Raw genomic sequence first — 26,585 nt, forward strand, 5'->3', positions numbered from 1 at the left:
AAAACAGTGGTTTACCCCCACATATGAGGTATCAGCGTACTCAGGACAAATTGGACAACAACTTTCGTGGTTCAGTTTCTCCTTTTACCATTGGGAAAATAAAAAAATTGTTGCTAAAAGATAATTTTTGTGACTAAAAAGTTAAATGTTCATTTTTTCCTTCCATGTTGCTTCTGCTTCTGTGAAGCACCTGAAGGGTTAATAAACTTCTTGAATGTGGTTTTGAGTACCTTGAGGGGTGCAGTTTTTAGAATGGTGTCACTTTTGGGTATTTTCAGCCATATAGACCCCTCAAACTGACTTCAAATGTGAGGTGGTCCCTAAAAAAAATGGTTTTGTAAATTTCGTTGTAAAAATGACAAATCGCTGGTCGAATTTTAACCCTTATAACTTCCTAACAAAAAAAAATTTTGTTTCCAAAATTGTGCTGATGTAAAGTAAACATGTGGGAAATGTTATTTATTAACTATTTTGTGTCACATATCTCTCTGGTTTAACAGAATAAAAATTCAAAATGTGAAAATTGCGAAATTTTCAAAATTTTCGCCAAATTTCCGTGTTTATCACAAATAAATGCAGAATTTATTGACCTAAATTTACCACTAACATGAAGCCCAATATGTCACGAAAAAACAATCTCAGAACCGCTAGGATCCGTTGAAGCGTTCCTGAGTTATTACCTCATAAAGGGACACTGGTCAGAATTGCAAAAAACGGCAAGGTCTTTAAGGTCAAAATAGGCTGGGTCTTGAAGGGGTTAATAATACTTGGCTTTTTCATTTCTTATCCATGCCATTGGGTCACAAGACCATGGGTTATAGCTGTTGACACCAGCAGCAGGCAATACCTAATTAAAGAAACAAAATGTCTTCATCTATTGCAGTCATCATGTTATATAGCACTGTGGACTTGCAATTGCTAATTTTTCCATTCTACCAAGTTAATTATTCTCTTTTCCATTAGGTCTGTGACGTGGTTAAAAACTGACTAGCTGAATCTTTGTAAGCTCTATGTAGAAACAGGAGGACAATTTTTGCATAATTCCTCACTGATCAAGTCCCGGGGGGGGAACAGTGAGCCCCTGCGTCAGGAGGTAAACAGGGGGATGATAATTGCAGGGACAAGAGACCTCCTGTTTCTACATAGATCTAATGGAAAGAGAACAATTAACTGGGTAGAAAGATCAAAATGAGAAATTGTAAGTACACAGTGCTTTATAAATATGATGACCGAAATATATTAGGAAGGTAAAAACTTTGAGCTACACTTGAGTGAAGCAAGTACTTTATCGAAATACTCCCATCAATGTTTGTAGGAGTCAGACAATGGGGTCAGCCGACACAGAAATGGCAATGAAGGACGCTTGGGGAATGGTGTCTTGCATTTTGTTAGCTGGAGAGATATTGTATACATATCTGCATTGGAGGTGCCTCCCTCACAAACTATCACGTGATGGTACAAGCAGCTCTTCATGACATGCTGGTTATAGTAGACGACCCCTCATTGGGACCCCGATGCTAATTACAACATAAAGGGGCTGATCGGGGTGTCGTTGGTATTTGTTGTATGACATGGTAGCCCATGCTGATGGGAGCCTTGCATCTATAACGTCTTAGTTACAGCTCATGTGCCGTGGCGCCCCCTATAAATAGGGCAGTCTAGGGCACTGAGATGTTTGCATGTTGCTTCTAGTTGAATCAAATTGTCCCCAAAGACAGAATCATTTATCAAATAATATCAAGTCTGCATTAAAATGGTCCCATCAGGGGTCCTAATATATAAAAAAAAATGCGGCACAACTGGAGAAGAACCAGCGAAACGCGCGTTGAGGTGGCAGGTGGGGATCTACAATTTGCCATCCATACTTATGTAAGTTACATTGCTTATCACGCATTCGTTATTTCTGCACTTGAGTACTTCTAGTTTACATACGTAGTACGCACTATTGCACTTTATCTCTGGCTCAGATATACAGCACGTATTACTGCCCTTTACTTCAGGCCTACCTACCTATATGGGAGATGTTGTTGCTGTAACTAGCTCTAGTTGTTGTGCTGCATTTTTCTAGTGCACTGTTTATGTACTACATGTCTAAAATATTGCTAATTTGGAATAGATATAATTCCTAACATCCCCTGATATTTCTGCTTTTAGTGTCACTCTGATCTCTATTTTCATTATTTTTGATTAATAGATTTTGTAAGATTTTTTTAATATAAATACTCTGACCTTTTTTCTGGTGCTTAATTTATGGAAAGGGTTATATGTGGTTATGTTGCTTCTAGTACAGTATATATGATAAATGATGACTTATTTTCTCACCATTCCCTTTGTTTGTCTCGCTTCTCTTGTTCATTTTTGGCAGATGATATAAAACGTCTTAATGAAAAACTGAAAGACTCTAGTGCTGCAAAGATAGAGCTCCAGCTAAAATTGGACGAGTTACAGTCCTCGGAGGTCTCCATCAAGGTAAATGTGACTGGTATCTGTGTGTGTCTGGTCAAGCAGAGCAAGATACTGTTACTGCTCGTCTTGGTACACGCTGCTATTCCCCACACAGCGTTTACTGTGCCAGGACATGTACAAGTAGACAGCTGGGCGCTATCCCTTCCAGTGGCATGCTGCCACTAATGATCTGTAAGTCCGCATGTTTAGTTACCCTATAGAAGCCATATAATGACAAGCAGCCGCTTCCCTCATGTAGGATACACTTTCAGGTTGCTTTCCACCATGAGTATTTTCTGCCTCTGCTTTCTCCATTAGGTAGCATTTAAACTTTTGTTTTGCATAATGGAAATTGGTCGTTCATCTGTGCTTTTAGACACATTCAGAGGGCCATACTACAACTCGAGCCACTCGCGTCTATGAATTGCAGCAAACGAGCGCCGGAGCTGCATGTTGTTGGCTTGCACAGTCACCAGATTCATACATCCTGCGCTTTTTTTATTATTTCTTTTTCCCACATTGACACTCTGAACACAACCGTACACTGGGCAAAAATATGTTCATCTGACCAAGAACGTTATCAGTATGCTCGATCTTTGTGGGGGGGGGGGGGGTTAATGTACATCTGATCCCATTTTTTGTTATTTGTTTCAAAATTGTGATTTATTGATCTTTTTCCAAGTCTAATGGAGGAAAAGCAGAATGTGCAGTTCATAGAAAAGTGACTTCAGAATTATTCTGGTGAATGCAAATACTTCCTGACACGGACTGTAATAGAACAGTTGGGGCCGGTTGATTGTTAGCACGTTAGTGGTTTTCTAAGTTTTAGTTTGGATTGCACTCATTCAATATAATTTTCTGTAGAGGTCATAAAATCTAACAAAGAATAAGAAATGTATTCGTGCAGAATTTTGTTTGTTCATGACTTTAATTTCAGTAGGACAAGCTAGCTCTAAGAACCTTGGGTGTTTTTTTTTGCCTGATATCTCTTCCATTTTACCCCCCTCCTCACAAGTATCGGGAGAAGCGCTTGGAACAAGAAAAGGAACTTCTGCAAACCCAAAACACCTGGCTGAACAATGAACTGCGATCGAAAACTGACGAACTTTTATCTGTTCAAAGACAGAAAGGCAATGAAATCTTAGAACTTAAAGGAACTCTGGAGAATAAAAAAGATGAGGTAGCTTTGATATATTGCTTAGGATGGATCTTGCTTGGCCACATTAGTGTTAAATTTTCAATCCTTACCTAGTGTTTGGAAGCGGCTTAATTTTTTTTTGAATTTTTTGATCTTTTTAAGGTTATTCGACTGGAAGAACAGGTTAAAAGTCTGAAAACAAGTAATGAAAATCTCCGAAAACAAGCTGAAGATCTAATGAATAAACTAAAAGAGGCAAGTAGAATTTCTTATAACCTCCACAGTGTAGATTTGTTACAGCCCCGCTCTGATTCCTGACAATATATTGAGTATGATGAACAAAACGCACCAACCCATTTCCTCAAGTCACCAATGGGCCACACTCCAAGATCAATATAAACATATTGACTACAGGACAAGAAACCTTAGTCACGAAGTGTATAATATAAAACAAAATCTTTATTGACATAAATGACACATACAAATATTAAAATAGTGCCTCACAATCAGATGGAATACTAGATCAAGGTAAGCGACCCAACCCACAGGATATGTACCCTCCTAAATATACATAAGTTATTTTAGACCATATTAGACATAAGACCTTCCAATTCGGCCATATCCTTAAATGTAAGTCCTATATACAGACCCTATGTAATTTCATACACACACCTGCCAGCTAGCCATACAATGGGTTAATCCTTATAGTCAAGATGTACCTAAAAGACCGGAGGTCAATACCTCAGTGCAAGCAATACAATGCTAAAAAAGCCCCTCATATTACATATAAGGAAGCCATACCAATTTGTACGGCAAAGAACCCCCACCAGGACAACACCCAGGAGGTCTCTCACTTTTTAACACTAATTCCTAGTACCAGCTGTATCAGCAAAGTGAAAAATGCTTATATGTCTTCTAAATTACATGGGCACACTGCCCGGTACATATTACCTGTGTTCCTATCGTCCTGCCTCGTGGCACGCTAAACCTTGATAACCCCGACGCGCGTTTCGCATCTGCTTCCTCCAGGGGGCGTGATAATATATTGAGTATGTCAATTGTATTTGTTTTTCTTTTGGTTTGTTAAATAGTTTGAGAAAGACAAACATTACAGAAAACCAAGTTAAGATTTTTTTTTTTTTCAATGATGTTAATAAAACTTTTCTTTGCTTTAACAGGCAAAGGATAAGCAAGCCAATGTGGAAGAAAAGTTTCATAATGAACTCAAAGCAAATATTAAACTCTGTAACCTCTACAAGGTAAGGCTACATGTCAGACAGACGGTCTACCTAAAGTGTTACTTACACGTAATCATGGCGCTGTGTGTCACAACTAACTTTTCTAACACAGAAGCACAACTACAGTATATATGACACAATTGGGGTGGTGTCCTGACCGCCATGAGAAGCAGATGAGGAGCTGATCTTCCTCTCGGCATCCTGTCTAAATAACAGCACTGGCCCAGCATACCTTCTCGGAAACAGTCCCTCACCTGTATCGGGCTATCCAGAGCCAAAGGAGAAGCAGTCTGTACGGGCTAGAAGTTGAGATGACCACGCAGCAGGAGGCAGAGAGATTGTGATGGTGACATCTCCAAGATGTCACCACCACACAAAACCTCGGGCAGTGACAGAGCAGCAGACAAGCTGGGGAAGCTTGCAAGAGCAGTTGAAGACTCCCCGACACATCCTGTCAAACACATGCCCCTAGCTTCAGGGCGCAAATGGGTGATCTCCAAGAGGATAATGAATGTATAAAGCAGGACATGCACAAGTCTAATGAAAGGTTGGGGGACATGGAGAAATAAGTGACTGTGGTAGAAGACCTTATATTCTGTATACAGAAAGATGTTAAAATGAATAAACAAAACCTCAATATTCTTCTTAACAAAGTGGATGACCTAGAGAAGAGGTCCAGAAGAAATAATTTACTTATTGTGGAGGATCAAGATCCAGATGTATACTTTGAATCCTGGTTACCGAAGAAATTCAACAAGCAAGCCTTGACCCTGCTTTTTACCATACAACGTGCACACAGGGTACCCCCCTTAAGGTGCACCATCCCGCCCTACTATGACACTGCCGCACTTCAGAGACAAAATTCTGTGCAAAGCTAGACACCATGAAGATTTATCCATCAATGGTACAATTGTATCCATATATCGTGATTTCTCGGCAGAAGTGCAAAGGAGAAGAGAGCAGTTCATGGATGTAAAGAGGAGACTGCATGCGAAAGAGGTGCCATATTCCGTGTAGGATCCGGCACGTATGAGTGGTTGTGGCAGGAAACCTACAGATGTTTGATAACCCAAAAGAGGCAGTGACTTGAAAGGACATTAACGAATGGTTTTTGCGCCCTGTAAATGGAGGAGGGAGCATTTCCTGATGGATACCAGTGACATTATACATTACCGTATATACTCGAGTATAAGCCGACCCAAGTATAAGCCGACCCCCCACCCCCCCCCCCCCCCCTAATTTTGCCACAAAAAACTGGGAAACTTAATGACTCGAGTATAAGCCTAGGGTGGAAATTGAGACATCAGTAGTTTAAGTGTTTTTTAATATCCATATTGAATCAGGAGCCCCATAAAATGCTCCATACAGTTTATGATGGCTCCATAAGATGCTCCATATTAAAATATGCCCCATATAATGCTGCACAAATGTTGATTATGACCCCATAAGATGCTCCATACAAAATACGCCCCATATAATGCTCCATACAGTTCATGATGGGCCTCATAAGATGCTCCATATTTAAATATGCCCCATATAATGCTGCACAAATGTGGATTATAGCCCCATAAGATGCTCCATACAGATAATTGCCCCATATAATGCTGCACATGGCCCCATAAGATGCTCCATACAGATAATTGCCTCATATAATGCTGCACATGGCCCCATAAGATGCTCCATACAGATATTTGCCCCCATATAATGCTGCATATAGCCCCATACAGATGCCCCATACAGATATTTTCCCCATATGCTGCACATGGCCACATAAGATGCTCCATACAGATATTTGCCCCATATAATGCTTCACAAATGTTGATTATGACCCCATAAGATGCTCCATACAGATATTTGCCCCCATATAATGCTGCACATGGCCCAATACAGATGCCCCATACAGATATTTGCCCTATATCATGCTGCACATGGCCACATAAGATGCTCCATACAGACATTTGCCCCCATATAATGCTGCACATGGCCACATAAGATGCTCCATACAGATATTTGCCCCATATGCTGTTTCTGCGATTAAAAAAATTACATACTCACCTCTCAGGCCCCTGGCACTTGCTAATACTCACCTTTCCCGTACCACCGCTGACCGCCGCTGTGTCTTCCCATCCCTGCGCCGACGTTCAGGAAGAGGGTGGCGCGCACTAATCGCGTCAACGCGCCCTCTGACCTGAGCGTCACTGCAGAAGACACAGCGGCGCCGACTGTGGAACGAGGAGCAGGTGAATATCGTGCACTGCCCCCATCATACTTACCTGCTCCTGGCATCGTTGCTGCAGGTCTGTTCCCCGGCGCCACATTTTCTTCCTGTAGTGAGCGGTCATTGTTACCGCTCATTACAGTAATGAATATGCGGCTCCACCTCTATAGGAGGTGGAGCCGCATATTCATTACTGTAATGAGCGATACCATGCGACCGCTCACTACAGGAAGAAGCTGCAGCGCTGGAAGAAGCGAGGACCGCGCCAGGAGCAGATGAGTATAATTAGACAGCCCCCGCTCCCCCTCCCCTACTGACCCCTGGGTATGACTCGAGGAAAAGCCGAGAGGGGGACTTTCAGCCAACAAAAATGGGCTGAAAATCTCGGCTTATACTCGAGTATATACGGTACTTTATTTTTCTTTCCTCTCTTATTGCCCGGGAATTTCTTTGTTTCCCCTAGAGGTTATGAATGACATATATCCACGCTGGACTGATGATTGTCCATCACGAGAATGAGGGGTGTAAGCTCTGGAGACAAGTTTAAAGGTTTTATTTTATACACCCAAAACGATAAAGAAAAAACAATCTATTGGTGCTAAACTCAGGCTAATTAATAACCCTGCTCTCCACTGGTTTGGAGGCATAGGCTTTGTTATTTGTTGTATTATGTTTGTATTGTTAGTTAAAAGGGGAATATATTCTAGAGAATCTAAAAACTCCTAGGAAACTTCCTGGAAAGTCAGAAAAATAAATGAGTGGCTCGGTAATCTACAGCAGGTATACTGGAATACATATGTCTGATGAAAAATGTTGTATTCAGGTAATATATTGCAAAGTCAGGGGTTTAGGGGAAGCCATGAAAAGAATTGCTGTATTCTCATATCTACGTCAGCACCGGCCTGGGATAGTGGGTCTATCAGCAATGCACGTGACCGTAGATAAGTTACATCTGATGATATAGATTACATCTGGTGTAGTATATATCCCCTATGTTACTACTCATCACATAGGTCACTGTCCTGCATAGATTTGGATATAGGTAATGATAGTATTTTGGGTTACATTACGGGAGGAATCGCAGGAACTGCAGCAAGAGGTCATGATGCAAGAGGGAAACTATATAGACAATCCATCGGAAGCGAATAGGCAGCAGTGGGAGTAATCTCAGAGGGACATGAAGGATGGGGTTGGCGTCCCAGAGGCGCATGTTCACCAACCCCAAACATTTTATTCAAGGGGAAAGTGTGAGACCTTCCCTGGCAACAATAGTAATGGCACACACAGAGTCTGCACATATACTTAACCCTTTCAGGCCAGAGCCTGTTTTCGCCTTTGTGACCAAGCCAATTCTTACAATTCTGACCACTGTCACTTTATGTGGTTTTAGCTCTGAAACGCTTCAACTTTTTCCACTGATTCTGAGATTTGTTTTTTTTGTGACATATTGTACTTTATGGTGGTGGTAAAATTTGTTCGATATGACGTGCATTTATTTCTGAAAATATCGGAAATTTGTCAAAACGTTTGAATATGTCACAATTTTGAAACTTTTAAACTTTATGCCCTTAAAGGGAAGGTACCGCGTTTGTAGGTCATTAATAAATCACTGTAATGTAGCATAACATGCTGCTATAAGCAAGTTTGAAATGCATGTGAACCAGATTTCATGTGTTATGAGTTTAAAGAAGGCACTGGGGGCTGACATCTTGGTCTTGCAGCAGTAGTAGGGCACTATCAGTGTCAGATTGCGGCACCCCATGGACACAGGGTCAGCACTGGTCTATTATCTCCTATCTGTAACATTGCAGCAACATTAGCAGTGAGCTGGGCACGCCTCTGTGAGCTGCACAACTCACTGCTGTAGGTGTGACTGGCTGCCATTTTATTATAGCCCTGTGCTCTCTATCGCAGGACGGAAGCCCTCACTGCTCTGTACTCCAGGCAGGCACATCCTCTGCTCCTCACATGCTGCCTTGTGTGCTTCTCCTGCCGTGTCTCTGCCTCCCCCTCACACACAGTCCTTGTGATCTCCGGTAAGCTGCACTCACAGCCTGCAGAGAGGAAGGTGACACCTGGAGAGAGAGAGAGCAGGGCAGCTGACAGGACAGGGATTAAGGGTGGGGGAAGGAGGATGGCAAGAATGTTATTAGCAAAAAATGCTACTGAGCCCACTGTGTTCTGCTCCTCTGTAAACAAGCTGTGCCTCTGATGCAGTAACTGCTGGTGATAGCAGGTCACAGGGCAGTCACACACAAAAACAGGATTTTTGGTTGCTTACCGTAAAATCTGTTTCTTCGAGCCTCCATTGGGGACACAGGAACCATGGGTGTATGCTGCTGCCACTAGGAGGCTGACACTATGCAAATAAAAAGGTTAGCTCCTCCTCTGCAGTGTACACCCCACCGACTGGCATTATACTTTTCAGTTAGTGAGAAAGCAGGAGGAGAAAAGAACAGGGTTGAAAAACCATAACCACAAACTTGAGAACTGTAAACGTAAGAACAGTCATAGAACAGATAACAACAGAAACATTGGGAGGGAGCTGTGTCCCCCAATGGAGGCTCCAAGAAACAGATTTTACGGTAAGCAACCAAAAATCCTGTTTTCTTTATCGCCTCTCATTGGGGGACACAGGAACCATGGGACGTCCCAAAGCAGTCCCTAGGGCGGGAAAAACAGACTTCCATCAGGCCAGAGGACTCACCACTGCCGCCTGCAAGATCCTTCTGCCTAGGCTGGCATCCGCCGAAGCGTAGGTATGGACCCTGTAAAATTTGGCGAACGTGTGGATGGAAGACCAAGTTGCCGCTTTGCAAAGCTGTAGGGCGGAAGCCCTGTGGTGCACCGCCCAGGAGGCACCGACTGCCCGGGTAGAGTGAGCCTTAATCCCAGGAGGGGGCACTCTGTTCTTGACCCGGTAAGCCTCCAAAATTGCCATTCTGATCCAGCGAGCAATAGTCGCTTTAGAAGCCGGTTGGCCTCTGCGTGTGCCATCAGGAATGACGAAAAAAGAATCCGTCTTCCGGAAAGTGGACGTTCTGTCCAGATAGATCCTCACTGCCCTGACAAGGTCCAGCTTGTTCAACGATTGCTCCAGAGGATGAGTCGGAGCTGGACAAAAGGAAGGTAGAACGATGTCCTTGTTGAGGTGGAAGGTTGAAACCACCTTAGGAAGAAAAGAAGGTGGGGGCTGGAAGACCACCTTGTCCTGGTGAATGACCAAAAACGGAGGACGGCAAGACAGGGCCGCCAGCTCGGAAACGCGGCGAATGGACGTGATGGCCACAAGAAAGGCCACCTTCCAAGATAAAACTGATAGAGGAATCTCCCTAAGAGGTTCAAAGGGAGAAACCCTCAGAACGTCCAGTACCAGGTTTAAGTCCCATGCCTCCACAGGGGCCCTGTACGGCGGGACAGAGTGGGCTACCCCTTGAAAGAAGGTCTTAACCTGTGGCCGAGAGGCCAAGGTCTTCTGAAAGAGGATGGACAGCGCAGAGACCTGACCCTTCAGGGAGCTAAGAGCCAGGCCTGAATCCAGTCCTGCCTGAAGGAAGGCCAAAAGAGAAGGCAGGGAAAAAACCATAGGCGGAACGCGGTTGGACTCGCACCAACGGAAGTAAGCCTTCCAGGTGCGGTAGTAGATCCTGGAAGACGAAGGCTTCCGAGCCTGAATCATGGTGTGAATCACCCGGTCCGAAAGGCCGGACGCTCTTAGAACCGCGGTCTCAACAGCCACGCCGTTAAACTGAGCGACCGAGAATTCGGGTGGCAGATCGGACCCTGGGACAGCAGATCGGGCCTGTCTGGAAGGCGCCAGGGAGCGTCCGCGAGAAGGTTGACGAGCTCCGAGAACCAAGCTCTCCTGGGCCAATCCGGGGCGATCAGGATGACCGGCACCCCTTCCGCTTTGATCTTCTTCAACAGTTTGGGAAGTAATGGAAGGGGTGGGAACAGGTAGGGCAGCTCGAACAGTGACCAAGGAATGGCCAGAGCATCGACGCCCACTGCGAGAGGATCGTGGGACCTGGAGACGAACTGCGGAACCTTCCTGTTGATTCGAGACGCCGTGAGATCCACGTCCGGAGTCCCCCATCGAAGACAAATCTGATGGAAGACCTCCGGATGCAAGGACCATTCCCCTGCCGCGAGGCCCTCGCGGCTGAGGAAGTCGGCGACCCAGTTGTCCACGCCGGGGATATGCACCGCGGATATCACCGGAACCGTTGCCTCTGCCCAAAGGAGGATCTTGGATACCTCGGCAAGGGCCAAGGAGCTCCGGGTCCCCCCCAATGGTTGACATATGCCACAGCCGTGGCGTTGTCCGTCTGGATCCGGACTAGAAGGCCCCTGAGGATCCTTTCCCAGTGGCGGAGGGACAAAAAGATGGCCCGAATTTCGAGGACATCGATTGGCAGAGATGACTCCTGCGACGACCAACGGCCCTGAACCGTCAGGTGGCGAAAAACCGCACCCCAGCCGATCAGGCTGGCGTCCGTTGTCACCACCTGCCAGTGAACTGGAAGGAAGGACCTGCTCTGGGAGATGAGAGGTGACGTCAGCCACCAGTTGAGGGACCGCTTGACCCGAGAAGAGTGTGATTGGCCGATCCAGGGAGAAGACAGACCTGTCCCACTGAGACAGAATGGCTTGCTGAAGGGGTCGCGAATTAAATTGGGCGAAGGGAATCGCTTCCGATGTAGCTACCATCCTCCCCAGAACCTTCATGGCTGAACGGAGGGAGGGAGGCCGAGGACCCTGGAGCAAGCGCATGTCCCGACAAAGAGTGGATCTCTTGTCTTTGGGAAGGAAGACTCTGGTCTGACGAGTGTCGAAAAGCATGCCCAGAAAGATGATGCGCTGAGAAGGAATAAGGCAGGACTTCTTCCGGTTGACCAGCCACCCGAAACGGGCTAAGGTGTCGAGAACAATGGACAGGCTTTCGTGGGCCTGAGCAAAGGACGGAGCCTTGATGAGGATGTCGTCGAGGTATGGAAATAGGACCAAGCCTCTGACTCTCAAGATGGCCATCAGCGCCGCCATGATCTTCGTGAACTCCCTTGGCGCGGTTGCGAGACCGAACGGCAGGGCGACGAACTGAACATGATCTCGTTGCACTGCAAAGCGCAGGAAACGGTGATGTCCGGGAAATATCGGGACATGGAGGTAGGCGTCCTGGATATCTATTGAGCATAGAAATTCCTGAGCCTCCATGGAAGCAATTACTGAACGAAGGGATTCCATCCTGAAGTGTCTCAGGCTAACTCTCCTGTTCAGCAATTTGAGGTCCAGAATGGGACGAACCTTGCCGTCTTTTTTCGGTACCACAAAAAGGTTCGAGTAGAAACCCGTGAACCGTTCCTTTTCTGGGACGGGAACGATTACCCCGGATTTGAGCAGAGAAGCAATGGCTGCGAAGAAGCCCGGAACTAGAGCGGAATCTCTTGGAGGACGGGATTGGAAGAAACGATCCCGGGGTCTGGAAGCGAACTCTATCTTGTATCCCGAGGATACAACTTCCCTGACCCAAGCGTCCTCTACTGCGGAAAACCAGAAGTCCCTGAAAAGAAGACGGCCGCCCAATCTGGGAGTTGGGCTGGAGTCTTGCCAAGAGTCATGCGGAGGTGGATCTTCCAGTCCTGGGCCTGGAGGATCTACCCTGGGAGTAGCGAGGACGCCAGGACGGAGTGGGCCTAAAAGACACCGCCTTCTTTTGACGTGCCTGTGGCCTCTGTTGCTGCTGGGAAAAGGAGCTTGACGCAGCGAAGCGACGAATGGGCCGAAAAGAGCGAAACTGCCGTCTAGGTGGAGGGCGACGAGGCTTAGCCTGGGGGAGAAGAGAACTTGTACCCTCGGTGGCGTCCTTAATGATTTGGTCCAGCTGGGAACCAAAGAGACGAGAGCCCTGGAAGGGCAGACTAGTGAGGGACTCTTTGGAGGACAAGTCCGCCTGCCAGGCCTTGAGCCAAACGGTCCGGCGGATGGCAACGGCATTGCTGGAAGCCTGAGCCGCACAAGACGCGACATCCAGGGAGGCGGAGACCAGGTATTCACCAGCGTGGGAAATCTGATTGGCAAGTTCCGCTAATTGCGCGGGAGGCGCCCCGTCCAGGATACCTCGCCGTAGATCCTTGGCCCATTTTGAGATGGATTTTGAGGCCCAAGTGGAAGCAAAAGCTGGACATAGAGCCGCTGAAGCCGCTTCAAAGGCAGATTTCGCGAAGGATTCTATAACTCTATCGTTAGAGTAGAGATGCTCCGCCGGACAGTGGAAGCACCGTGTTGGTGGACAGCCTGGAAACGGGGATCCACCGAGGGGGAGACCGTCCAATTGGCGGTAAGTTCTGGTGAAAAAGGAAATAACACCCCCAGGCGTTTTCCCCTCTGAAAACGTCTGGTCGGTCTCCCTCTCCCTCTCCCTCTTCCTCTCCCTCTCTTTTGAATTCAGGATGAGGAGCGAAAAATATTCAGGATGAGGAGCGAAAAATATTCAGGATGAGGAGCGAAAAATATTCAGGATGAGGAGCGAAAAATATTCAGGATGAGGAGCGAAAAATTTAGAAGGTGGTTTGGCCCGTCTAAACGAAACCGCCTGATCTGCGGGTTCCGTAGAGGGATCCTTGATGCCACAGGTTTGGTTTATTGCCCCAATGAGGTTCTGGACCGTCTCACTCATGGTGGCGATTTGGTTAGGATCCAGCTCCGAAATATCCTCCGAGGGCGCATCAGATAATGCCTCGCCTGACTCAGGGGAGGAGGATCGGTGGGACACCCACCGCGGGGGAGGGCCGTGCGGCGAGATGGAACGAGAAGAGGACTCAGACTGACGTTCCTGTCTGGACCTTTTGTGGCTTGTCAAGGAGGGCTCGGGCGGCGGTTCCTGCGACCCGCTGGCCACTGCAGGGGTCTGCAGGGGTAACCGATCCAGCGCGGGGCCTAAATTAGAAGCCGGCGGCCGCAGGTGACGACCGCGGCCGCATGGAAGGACCGTGGCCGCGAGAAACCTAAAAGGTACGGCCGCCGTGGAAAGAATCCGCGCGGCTCCTGAAGGGGTCCGCGCCGCAGAGGGAAGAGAATACGGCCGCGGAAGGCAGAGCGATCGCCACCGTGGGGAAGCAGCGCGGCCGGACCTCAGAGCCGCCGCGCATAAGATGTGTAGAAAAGGTGCGGCTGCAGGGATAGTAGTGCGGCCGCAGAAATAGCAGTGTGACCGTCTGTAAGGCGCCGCACAAAGTAGTAGGAAAGGCAGGGAATCCACAGAAGGCCCCCTAAAAAGAACTGATAAGGCGCACCAATACTCGCCTAACATCCCATGCCGTCGTACTAACCTTAAAAACATGGAAGATAATAGACGTCCTTGGAGCTGGTGGACGTCCTCGTCTCCTCCGACCGACAGGCTCTGGAAGGCGAGTGGGTGGGGGACGGAGCCAGGACCGGACTTCTAAGCACGCTGGTGTGCTAGGATCTTGGTCCTGGAGAGGGATCTATGAGGATACGGGGTGGCAGTACACGCCGTACTCATAGTCCGCTTTGTGGGACTACAGGTGTGACTACTCACCCTGTATCCCTTCCGAAAAACCTGAAAAGAAACGACGCACATTGAGGTAGATAAGGGTCTAATGAAAGACCCGTGTCCACCTCCTACTGACACTAAGCTAAACTGAAGAGTATAATGCCAGTCGGTGGGGTGTACACTGCAGAGGAGGAGCTAACTTTTTTATTTGCATAGTGTCAGCCTCCTAGTGGCAGCAGCATACACCCATGGTTCCTGTGTCCCCCAATGAGAGGCGATAAAGAAATGGCGCTGCCCTGTGATGCTGCTCTTCATTCTTGCTGTTAGCAGAAAAATTGGGGCAGTAACTGCTGACATCTCCATTTCCCTCCCCTTTTGGGTGGTCTAATATCCCTGGGGCAGAGCTGCTAAATCTTACTATAGCTGCTTGAGGTCTGAAACGGAAAATGCTCCCCCTAGTGGTAAATATGTATATTTGTAGAAAAAATGTTTGCAAACAGTGCAAACATTGCATTAATACATTTTAATTACTATTTTAAGCTTAATTTCACAAAAAACCAAAATACAAGAAAACTGGTGGCACCTTCCCTTTAAACCAGAGTTATGTCGCATAAAATAGTTAATAAATAAAATTTCCCACATGTCTACTTTACATCGGCACAATTTTTTCAAACCGTGTTTTTTTTTTTTTTTTATATGAAGTTAGAAGGGTTTAAAAGTTGACCAGCAACTTCTCATTTTTCCATAACATTTGTAAAATCATTTTTTTAGGGACCACATAACATTTGAAGGGACTTTGAGGGGCCTATATGACAGATAATATGCAAAAGTGACACCATTCTAAAAACTGCACCCCTCAAGGTGCTCAGAACCACATTCAAGAAGTGCTTCACAAGCATTAATGAAGTGTGGAAGGAAAAAATAAACATTTAACTTTTTCCCCCCCAAAAAAATGTTACTTTAGCAGTAGAAATGGGTGAACCCGAACAGTAAAGTTCGGCATCCTTACCAAACACATACTTTAACGGCGCGGACATGGAACACAGACTTCATCAGGAAGTCCGTGTTACTGTTTGGGTTTGGCTGCCTGAACACCGGGTGTTTGTCATGTGCATGACAGCACGGCAAACACCGCTTCTCATCGGCGGTGAATTAAAAAAGAATAGGATGGTGTGGGGATGATTTCACTGCCGATCAGAAGTGGTCTTTGCCGCACTGTTATGCATATGACTGCGTGGCAAACACTGGATGTTTGGGCCCCCCATTCAAGTAAATGGGGTCCGGGTCAGGTCCTGGTAGTGTTCTGGTACTCGAACCTTTTGTAACTGTTCTGCCGGACCCAAACAGCCAGATGTCCGCCCAACTCTATTTAGCACCAAATTTTTCATTTTAACAAGGGTAACAGGAGAAATTGAACAACAAATTTTATGGTGCATTTTCTTCGGAGCACGCCGACACCACATATGTGGAGGAAAACTATTGTTTGGGTGCATGGCAGGGCTTTGAAGGGAAGGAGTGCCATTGACTTTTGGAATACAAAATTGGCTTCAATCAATAGCCAATGCCATGTCATGTTTGGAGAGCCCTTGACCCCATTTTAAACGCTACACTTCACAGAATTTTAAAATGTTGAAATGTGAAAATGTTCCCAACAAAAATGTTGTTTCAGCCCCATTTTTTTTTTAATTTTCACAATGGTAAAAGGATAAGAGATGCCAAAATTTGTTGTACAATTTTTCCAAAGTATGCAGGTACCCAGTATTTTTTTTAAAAAGAACTGCTTGGGCGCATGGTAGGGCTGGGAAGGGAATGAGCGCTATTTTGGCTGCAATAGGTCGCAGATACCATGTCTTATTTGAAGTGGCCCTGACCGCAGAAACTCCCCCCCTCATAAGCGTCGGCGCTGCACAGAGCCCAACTAGCGCCAACATTTATGTTTAATGGGTGGTCTCAAAGCGGTTAAACTAATAGCAGAACTGGAAAATAATTACGGACCCTTCAGATATCTTATCCACAGAGCAAGAGGATGATATATCCCTATACTTATAAGCCGAGAAAGATGCGCACTCTTGCTGTAATGGACGTGGATTTAATCCACAAATGACATCAAAGATAAACAGTCACACTCAAAAAATCAAATCTTTAGTGAAGAAAAAGATTTATTTCAATCACAAAAAAGTGCAATAAATTCACCGCAGTCAGGTCAAATGAGGAAGGCAAAGGTAACGTTTCGACCCTATATTGGGTCTTTTTCAAACCTTGCTCTTATAATTAGAATATACCTTACTGGCCGTGATGGAGCTGGTGGAGATCTCTGCACCAAATCTCCATCTGCGCATGTGCCGTCCTCGGCAGCCATTTTCCTGGAAGTCCACCTCATAGTAAATCATGGAAGTGCGTGGTCTCTGGGCTTTCACAAAATGTCGGCGGAGCCCTCGAACCACCGAACACCCACATCATCACACATCTGAACACCCCTTTCTCCCAGTCTGGGGTCCGCAGCATCTCCCCACTCCTGCCTCCGCCAGCAGCAACCCTGGGACCCCGCTTCACCGCAGCCACCACCCTCGGTAGTAAGCAATAAGACGCATGGATTGGAAGAAGCACCACCATTTTATTAAAAAGGTTTTTTTTTTTCTTCCCATTTTTCTCCTCAAAATTTGAGGTGCCTCTTATAATCCGGTGCATCTTATGAACCGCAAAATACGTACTTAATTCATGGAGTATATAGAACACCGACCTAACTTTTTAGAATTGCGGTTTGTCCAAAAGGAGATTGTCCAAGATGTGGAACTGAAGATGCATATTTGTTTCACATGTTTTTTCCAGTACAGTAGATTAGGCTCCTACTGGAAAAACAGATATTTTGGAGATTCGGTCGATTTTGAATCCCCGATGGCTATAGGTCTTTCGTGAACATTATATCAATCACACATACTTATTGCTAGACTCTCAACCACTGACAGTTAATGAGTTAATAAATAAGCTAAACAATATTATTTGGATGGAAAAAGAGCTATATAGAAAGAGAAAAGCAATCAAGAAATTTTATGGCAATTATAGAAATTACGGTACATGGCAATTTCTGCTTTCAAGAACACTTGTGGTCTGATAATTCCAGGTTAAATTATATAGGTATGATCATTACACATGCAAACTAATTGTTAGGACTGAATAGCAGATAATCTAAAGTATATACATCATTAAAAAATGATAGTATGAATATAGATTTCCTTGGAGTGTTCTCGAGGAGGGTTGTATTAGTTTGGTTGCATGGAAAAAATCGAATCCTTGGCTGATGAGAACTTTATTGTATTTTATGTATAACCAAAACATGATACCATGTAGTGAAATTTTGTGTTCTACTGATCTTTGCAAAAATGTTACTGTAATTTTCTTAGTAAAAATGAGATTTAAAAAAAATATATATAATCATTCCATCGGGCAGGGAAAATTAGTGGCTGCCTAGGTAATAGCAATGGGTCTCTCTGATTTGTACAAGTTGCCATTTCCGATGCTTTTACCTGCTTCCATTTATCTTATGTTTTCAGTACAAGTTGTAGACTGCAGTAATCAAAGATTTGTGAAAGAAATTCCCCTCTTTTTTGCTGCATGTTTTTCCAGAGTGCTGCAGACGATTCTGAGAAAAAGAGTGTAGAATTGACACGGGCGGTGGAAGAACTTCAGAAACTCCTCAAAGAAGCTGGTGATAGTAAGTTAGAATTTGTGTAATCCGCCCTCTGTATACTGATGCTATTGCTTCTCTGATTACCTGTTAATACCATATGTAATCTTGATGATTTTTTTTTTTTAAGATAACGCCTCTCTTCAGGATCAGCTAGGAGAAATTGAAGCTGGGAAATGTCAAGTAGAGAAAGACCTTGGTGAAAGAATCAGTAAACTAGAGCGGGAACTTGAAAATGCAAACGATTTGCTTTCCTCCACCAAGCGGAAAGGTAGTCTGGATTGCTTTAATACAGTGGGTCTGTAAAGTATTCAGACCCTTTTAAAATTTTCACTGTAGGTTTCATTGCAGCCATTTGGTAAATTCAGAAAAGTTAATTTTTTTCTCATTAATGTACACTCTTTACCCCATCTTGACTGAAAAAAACAGAAATGTAGAAGTTTTTGTAAATTTATTAAAAAAGAAAAATGAAATATCACATGGTCATAAGTATTTAGACCCTTTGCTCAGAAACTCATATTTAATTCACATGCTGTCCATTTCCTTGTGATCCTCCTTGAGATGGTTCTACTTTTTCAGTGGAGTCCAGCTGTGTTTAATTAAACTGATAGGACTTGATTTGGAAAGGCGCACACCTGTCTATATATGACCTCATAGCTCACAGTGCATGTCAGACTAAATGAGAATCATGAGGTCAAAGGAACTGGCCAAGGAGCTCAGAGACAGAATTGTGGCAAGACACAGATCTGGTCAAGGTTACAACAGAATTCCTGCAGTACCCAAGGTTCATAAGAGCACAGTGGCTGCCATAATCCTTAAATGGAAGATGTTTGGGACCACCAGAAGTCTTCCTAGACCTGGCCGTCCAGCCAAACTGAGCAATCATGGGAGAAGAGCCTTGGTGAGAGAAGTAAAGAAGAACCCCAAGATCACACTGGCTGAGCTCCATAGATGCAGTAGGGAGATGGGAGAATGTTCCACAAAGTCAACTATCACTTCAGCCCTCCGCCAGTCGGGTCTTTATGTGAGATTGGCCTGACGGACGCCTCTCCTCCATGCAAGACATATGAAAGCCTGCATTGACTTTGCTAGAAAACACAGGAAGGATTCCCAGTCTGAGAAGTAAGATTCTCTGGTCTGATGAGACAAAGATAGACCTTTTTTGGTGACAATTCGAAACAGTATGTGTGGAGAAAACAGGCACTGCTCATCAACTGCCCAATAACATCCCAACAGTGAAACGTGGTGGCAGCGTCATGCTATGGGGGTGTTTTTCAGCTGCAGGGACTGGACGACTGGTTGCCATAGAAGGAAGCATGAATGCGGCCAAGTACAGAGATATCCTGGATGAAAACCTCTTCCAGAGTGCTCTGGGCCTCAGACTTAAATCTTTCAACAAGACAATGACCTTAAGCACACAGCTAAAATAACAAAAAAGTGGCTTTAGAACAATTCTTCATTCTTGACTGGCCCAGCCAGATCCCTGACCTAAACCCAATTGAGCATCTCTGGAGAGACCTGAAACTGTCTGTCCACCAACATTCACCATCCAAACTGACGGAACTGGAGAGGATCTGCAAGGAAGAATGGCAGAGGATCCCTAAATCCAGGTGTGAAAAACTTGTTGCACAACTCCCAAGAAGACTCATGTCTGTACTAGCGCAAAAGGTGATTCTACGCAATACTGAGCAAAGGGTCTGAATACTTATGACCATGTGATATTTCAGTTTTTCTTTTTTAATGTACAAAAATCTCTGCGTTTCTGTTTTTTTTCAGTCAAGCTGGAGTGCAGAGTGTACATTAATGAGGAAAAAAATTTACTTTTTAGAATTTACCAAATGGCTGCAATGAAACAGAGTGAAAACTTTAAAGGGGTCTGAATACTTTCCGTACCCACTACTTCTAAAGTATCATTGCAGTCTGTAAGGGATTTTCAGAGCATTTTGTAACATTGTATTGCTTTAAATAGTCTAGAAATTAGTACAGAATCCCACATGTCGGTTCTCTTCTTACTTTTAGGTGTTCTGTTGAGTGAAGAAGAATTAACTGCAATGTCCCCAACAGCCGCGGCTGTGGCAAAAGTTGTGAAACCAGGAATGAAATTAACAGAGGTAAAATTCTCATACATTGTTTTCAATGTGTTAGCAAATGTGTCCTCAAGCTTAGTACAATTATACGTAGAAAGAATATCCCATATTGTGCCAGACTAAATCCTCTGCATGGACAGAGTAAAGGATTCAGCACATGGAAGAACAAAGATCCTATAAAGGATTGTACACCAGAACCATCTTGTTGGAAAAGTATTCAATCTACCGTATATAATTGCCTAAGGGGTACTTCCGTCTGTTTGTCTGTATGTCTGCAACTTCTGAAACGGAAATCCTGGGTTGCTGATTGGTCGCGGCCGGCTGATTGGGGCGGGATTTGAACACCTCCTCACTTTTTACAATTGATGCCTCCTATGCAGCATCAATAGTAAAAACATGGAATGTTAAAAATAATAATTAAAAAAAATTATATTCTCACCTTCCGAAGTCCACCGCAGCGTTCCCGCTCCTTGCGCTTCGGTCCCAAGAATGCATTGCGGCACCGACTTGAGATCATGTAGCGGTCTCGCAAGATGATGCCGTGGCAGTCTCGCGAGACCTCTACATGATCTCGACTCATGGCCGCAATGCATTCTTAGGACCGGAGCGCGAGGACCATCGGTAAAGGCCTCGGCTGGATCCGAGGGCCGACGTAAGGTGAGTATATAACTATTTTTTATTTACATTTTTTTTTTTTTTTAAACAGGGATATGGTGCCCACATTGCTAGATACTGCGTGGGCTGTGTTAGATACTGCGTGGGCTGTGTTCGATACTGCGTGGGCTGTGCATTCTAGAATACCCGATGCTTTAGAATCTGGCCACCATCTAGTTTTATTTATATTGATACAAAAAAAATGCGATTTGTTTAAAAACATATATAAAAATTAGGAAACCACAAGGTGGCACCACAAACCCACAGGTTTTAAATACAGGTAAGAAACGCATGAAAAATACCTATAATCTCTAACCGTCTCAAACACATAAATAAGAGACACTCTACTGTCTTCTGATATCCTGATAATAAGGTCTAGCTATAAGGTCAAGTGACATCGTATAGAAATACACGATAAATTGCTTTTCCTATTGCTTTCTCACGGAGTAGCTTGATACAAGTAGACGGATGTAACCAATTGATAAACTTTTGGGCTCTTTCACACATCAGTTTTTTAGAATCAGTCACAATCTGTCAGTGTTGAAAAGACGGATCCTGTGCAGATTGTGAAAAACTGATGCACTGGATCCGATTTTTTGACGGATTTGTCGAAGCAGCTGACACAGGAATTTAAAGGAACAGAATGAGAGAGAGATATATTTTCCCCTGAATGGAAAAATGAGTTAAATTACACTGTGTTCCAAATTATGCAAATAATATTTTCTCATATTTTCTCTAAATTACCTATCTGAATTGCAGTCGTTATTTTTCCAGTCATCTACTATTCTATTATAATTGCAATGTTTTGGAACAAACTGCCTATGAAAACAGTATCTTTTTAAAAAAAATAAACACTCAAAATGCATGTTCCACATTATTATGCGCAGCAGAGTTTTCAACCTTTTTTATTTAATTTTGAACAAAAAATGATCAATTGTGAAGTTATAAGCATTATCAGCTTATTACAAAATGAAATCAAACAGTTTTCAAGTGAAAACTTTATTCTAGGTGATGTTACATTTGCACATAGGACCCCTTGTTCGAAAGAAGCTTCTGAACTCTCTCGTCCATTGAATTTGTCAGTTTTTGGATGGTTTCTGCTTGTGGACAGAATACCCTCCCAGAGCTGGTGCTTAGATGTGAACTGCCTCCCGCCATCATAGGCACTCCTTTTGATGATGCTCCAGAGGTTCTCAATGGGGTTGAGGTCAGGGGAAGATGGTGGCCACACCATAAGTTTGTCCTCTTTTATGCCCATAGCAGCCAGAGATGCAGATGTGTTTTTTGCAGCATGAGACGGTGCATTATCATGCATGAAAATGATCTTGCTGCGGAAAGCACGGTTCTTCCTCTTGAACCATGGCAGGAAGTGTTGTTTTAGAAACTCCACATAGATTATGGAGTTCATCTTTACCCTTCAGGGATCATAAAGGAGCCGACAATCTCTCTCCCCATGATTCCAGCCCAAAACATTACTCCACCTCCTCCTTGTTGGCGCCTTAGCCGTGTTTTCATGGGGTGTCCATCAACCAGCCATCCTCCACTCCATCCATCTGGACCATCGAGCGTTGCACGGCACTCATCGGTGAACAAAACAGTTTGTAAGTCAGTCTTCATGTATCGTTTGGCCCACTGGAGCCGTTTCTGCTTGTGTGCAGTGGATAGAGGTGGTCGACAGGATGGCTTACGCACAGCTGCAAACCTCTGAAGGACCCTGCATCTTGTTCTGGGGACGTTGGAGGCACCAGCAGCTTCAAAAAACTTGTTTGGTGCTATGACAAGGCATTTTTGCAGCTGCTCTTTTAACCTTACGCAATTGCCTGTTGGAAAGAGTCCTCAATTTTTCCTTATCAGCACGCACACGTGTGTGCTGGGAATCAGCTACATACTTCTTGATTGTGCGATGATCACGATGAAGTGTCTTGGCAATGTTGATTGTAGTCATGCCTTGACCTAAATACTCCACAATTTGTTGCTTCTCAGCAGCCAACACATACTTTTTCTTTCCCATTTTGGCCATAAATGTAGGCTGCTTAATAATGTGGAACAGCCTTCTTAAGTAGTCTTGCCTTTATTTGGACACACCTGCCAAACTAATTTGCACAGATATCTGCAATTGCTTTCAGTGTTATAAAGAGCCCTGACACACATCACCATCATTGAGTTTAAATGACAAACAAAAAAATTCTAACCTTATCACTCCTAAACTCTTTGTGCATAATAATTTGGAACACAGTGTAAAGGAATAGAAATTATTCCAGGCATGCTCAGTTTCAAAAACGCAATGCGTTGCTTGATTCCGTCTTTTGATGGACGGCGCAGGATCATTCACTGTCCGACTTTTCGGCTTACACAAAAAGCTTCACTTTGTCCGTCGGCCGTAGACAACGGACAAAGACTTTACGACGGATCCGGATGAAACTGAAGGTCATCCATTACAATCCATCGCTAATACAAGTCTATGAGGAAAAAATAGGATCCAGCAGCAACATTTGCTGGATTTTTTATTTTTTTTTTAAATAAAGATGGATTTTTGACTGATGGCAAAAAACTGATGTATGAAAGAGGCCTTAGGCTACTTTCACACTTCTGTCATTTGGCCAACGTCGTAATACGTCGTTTTGGAGAAAAAACGCATCCTGCAAAGTTGCCCACAGGATGCATTTTTTCTCCATAGACTTGCATTAGCGATGCATTGCGACGTATGGCCATACGTTGCATGCGTCGGCCACTGGATGCATTGGGTTTTGGTGGACCGTCGTCTCGTAAAAACTTTCAAGGGAACGTTTTTCCGTACGTCGCATCCAGTGTTTCACACTGCGCCTGCCCAGCATGAAATATCGCTCACAATCTTTCCTACTCGGCAACACAGACGGAAATGTGAAAGCAAACACTTCCGTCGGTACGTCGCGCCGACGCTTCGTGACTGCCCCGTACAACGGAAATGTGAAAGAAGCTTTAGTGGAAGCAGCGTACACCATTGGTTTTCTTGTGTTTGCACAGTGAAGGCTACAAGTGAGATTTTAAGTTGAGTAAAATCCTGCTTTTACAAACACTATCTGACAATACTAGTATATGAAGCTGGTGATAGCCTAAAGGTTTATGTTGACATGTATGCGTTTTTCGTGCCTTTTTTTTTTTTTTTTATACAAATTTTAGCTGTTTGACAGTAGCAGCAAAGTATGAGTTCAGAAATCTCTTGCACATGCTCTTTTTTTTTTTTTTTGTCCTCGGTATTAGGCTTTGCAGCATGGAGCATATATCGCTTCTTTCAGCGTTTTTCCGCCATATTTCACCCATTGAAAGCAATGGGTGATGAAAAAAAACATTGAACATTGACATTGTCACAAAAGTTGTGTAATCTTACAGAATTTTTGTTTATTGTGCATGTTTCTGTTCATTATTGCTGCTGTTTCAGCATACTATATAATTCTAGATTACGGTTGATTTGGTGTATTTTTCCTCCTTTAGCTTTATAATGCATACATGGAAACACAAGACCAATTACTAATAGAAAAGCAGGAAAATAAAAGAATTACCAAGTACTTGGACGACATAGTGAAAGAAGTTGAGGCTAAAGCGCCCATCCTGAAACGTCAGCGAGAAGAGTATGAGCGTATGCAGAAAACTGTGGCAAGTCTGTCTGCTAAACTTGAATTGGCTATGAAGGTATTATTTTATTTTTATTTTCTTTCTATCATAATTAATTTTTTTTCCCCTACTTACGTTTTTCTTTTTTTTTTTATTTAGGAGATTCAATGTTTGCATAATGAAACTGATAATGCAAACAAACTTTCCTCAGTTCTTGAAAAAGAAAACCAGAGGTTTGAGTTACAAGTGAAAGATCTTTCCCAACAGGTACAGTTTTTTAATATAGTTGGTGAAAAGTCTATGGTCTATAAATGAGACCTTTTCAGGCAAGTTTCTTATACAGGAAGACTAAGCCAAATCCCTTTATGCCAATGCAACTAAATTTCCATATACTGTATCTTATAGGGGTTGTCCACTGCTAGGACAACCCCTTCTTAAACTAAATGTTTAGCCCCCGATAAAATAAACCTATACCCACCTCCCCTGCTGACTATGTTCCCATGGTGTTGGCGCTCGAGATCCAGGGGCTGTGATCCAGTGGAATGACTCAGATGCTCAACGCCCAATCAGCACTGGCGTCACGGTCCTGATCTTCGTACAAACTGAACATGAAGAGGAAGTCCGGGCTACAGCTGATCCCTGACTTCCTCTACATGTTCAGTTCGACAGAAGACATGGACAGTGATGCCAGCGGTAAGTAGGCCACCACATCTCATTCTACTGAATCACATCCCCGGGACCACGAGTACGGACACCGCTGGAACGGAGCCAGCACGGGAGGGGAGTATAGGTTTAATGTGCATGATCTAACTAACTTGCTAGTGCCTGGTGACTCGGATGACAACATCTGGTCACCATGGTAGGGTCCCTTCCGCAGGAAGCTGGCAACTTTAGCAGCGGTGCGATGCTGCATGCCTGGTGTCGCTGATAAGGCAGTGCATTGATTTCCTGGTAGCCATTTCTCTGACGTCGTGGGCCGCCGGTCCGAGATCCCAGTCTTTGCATGCACTGCCGGAGGCGTCCCACAGCTTCAGGAAAATGACCGCTGGGAAAGCAGTGCACTTCGTACTGCCTTACCGTCGACTCTGGGCTCATAGTATCGCACCAGTGGGGCACCCCTTTTGTTCACCTAGGGCCTGCAGTATTGCCCCACTTCTGGAAGGGACCATTCCTTCTGTGACACCACTCCAACACCGCCGAATCCCCCCTCCCCCCAGGTAAGATACCTTTAGTTTGGACTATAAGATGAGCCCCCAACTTATAAAAAAATCTTTTTTTTTTCCCTATTTTCCGCCCCAAAATTTGAAGTGCGAGTTATAGTCTAGAAATTACAGTAATTTCAAAGATTGCGCTTCTAAAACCATGTTATAGCATTTCTTGTTTCTTTTGAGCAGTTCTCTTATACCCATTTAGAGTAGTTTAGGAAAGTTTAAGTGAGTATGTCCAATGTACATCTCTCAGTAATAAGAACACTAAATATTTTTAAAGAGAATCTGTCACCTAATTTTGGCCTATAAGCTGTGGCCACCACCATCAGGGGCTTATCTACAGCATTCTGTAATGCTATAGATAAGCCCCCGATGTATCCTGAAAGATAAGAAAAACAGGTTATATTATACTCACCCAGGGGCGGTCTGGTCTGATGGGAGTCGCGGTCCGGTCCGATGGATGTTCGGGTCCAGCGCCTCCCATCTTCATGCGATGACGTCCTCTTCCTTGCTTCCTGTTGCAGCTCTGGCGCAGGCGTACTTTATCTGTCCTGTTGAGGGCAGAGCAAAGTACTGCAGTGCGCAGGCGCTGGGCCTCTCTAACCTTTTCTGGCACCTGCGCACTGCAGCACTTTGCTCTGCCCTCAACAGGACAGATAAAGTACGCCTGCGTAGGAGCTGCAACAGAAGAAAGGAGAATGACGATCGTACGAAGATGGGAGGCGCCGGAGTATATTCTAACTTGATTTTCTTATCTTTCAGGTTATATCGGGGGGGGGGGAAGCGGCTTATCTATAGCATTACAGAA

The 26,585-nt window shown here is 44.5% G+C and overlaps 1 protein-coding gene across 2 annotated transcripts in view; it reads left to right on the forward strand.

The window, feature by feature from the left end:
* Positions 1 to 26,585, forward strand: part of TPR (translocated promoter region, nuclear basket protein) — a 196,935-nt gene that overhangs the window by 52,714 nt on the left and 117,636 nt on the right. For both annotated transcript variants that reach the window (XM_069737241.1, XM_069737242.1), the window contains exons 5-13: positions 2,366 to 2,469; positions 3,461 to 3,625; positions 3,746 to 3,838; positions 4,762 to 4,842; positions 18,177 to 18,264; positions 18,368 to 18,508; positions 20,257 to 20,348; positions 24,450 to 24,647; positions 24,729 to 24,836. In XM_069737241.1, the coding sequence (XP_069593342.1) occupies positions 2,366 to 2,469; positions 3,461 to 3,625; positions 3,746 to 3,838; positions 4,762 to 4,842; positions 18,177 to 18,264; positions 18,368 to 18,508; positions 20,257 to 20,348; positions 24,450 to 24,647; positions 24,729 to 24,836 (1,070 nt within the window). The remainder of the gene's footprint in view (positions 1 to 2,365; positions 2,470 to 3,460; positions 3,626 to 3,745; positions 3,839 to 4,761; positions 4,843 to 18,176; positions 18,265 to 18,367; positions 18,509 to 20,256; positions 20,349 to 24,449; positions 24,648 to 24,728; positions 24,837 to 26,585) is intronic.

This window comes from Ranitomeya imitator, chromosome 8 (assembly GCF_032444005.1).
Source record: "Ranitomeya imitator isolate aRanImi1 chromosome 8, aRanImi1.pri, whole genome shotgun sequence".
NCBI lineage: Eukaryota > Metazoa > Chordata > Amphibia > Anura > Dendrobatidae > Ranitomeya > Ranitomeya imitator.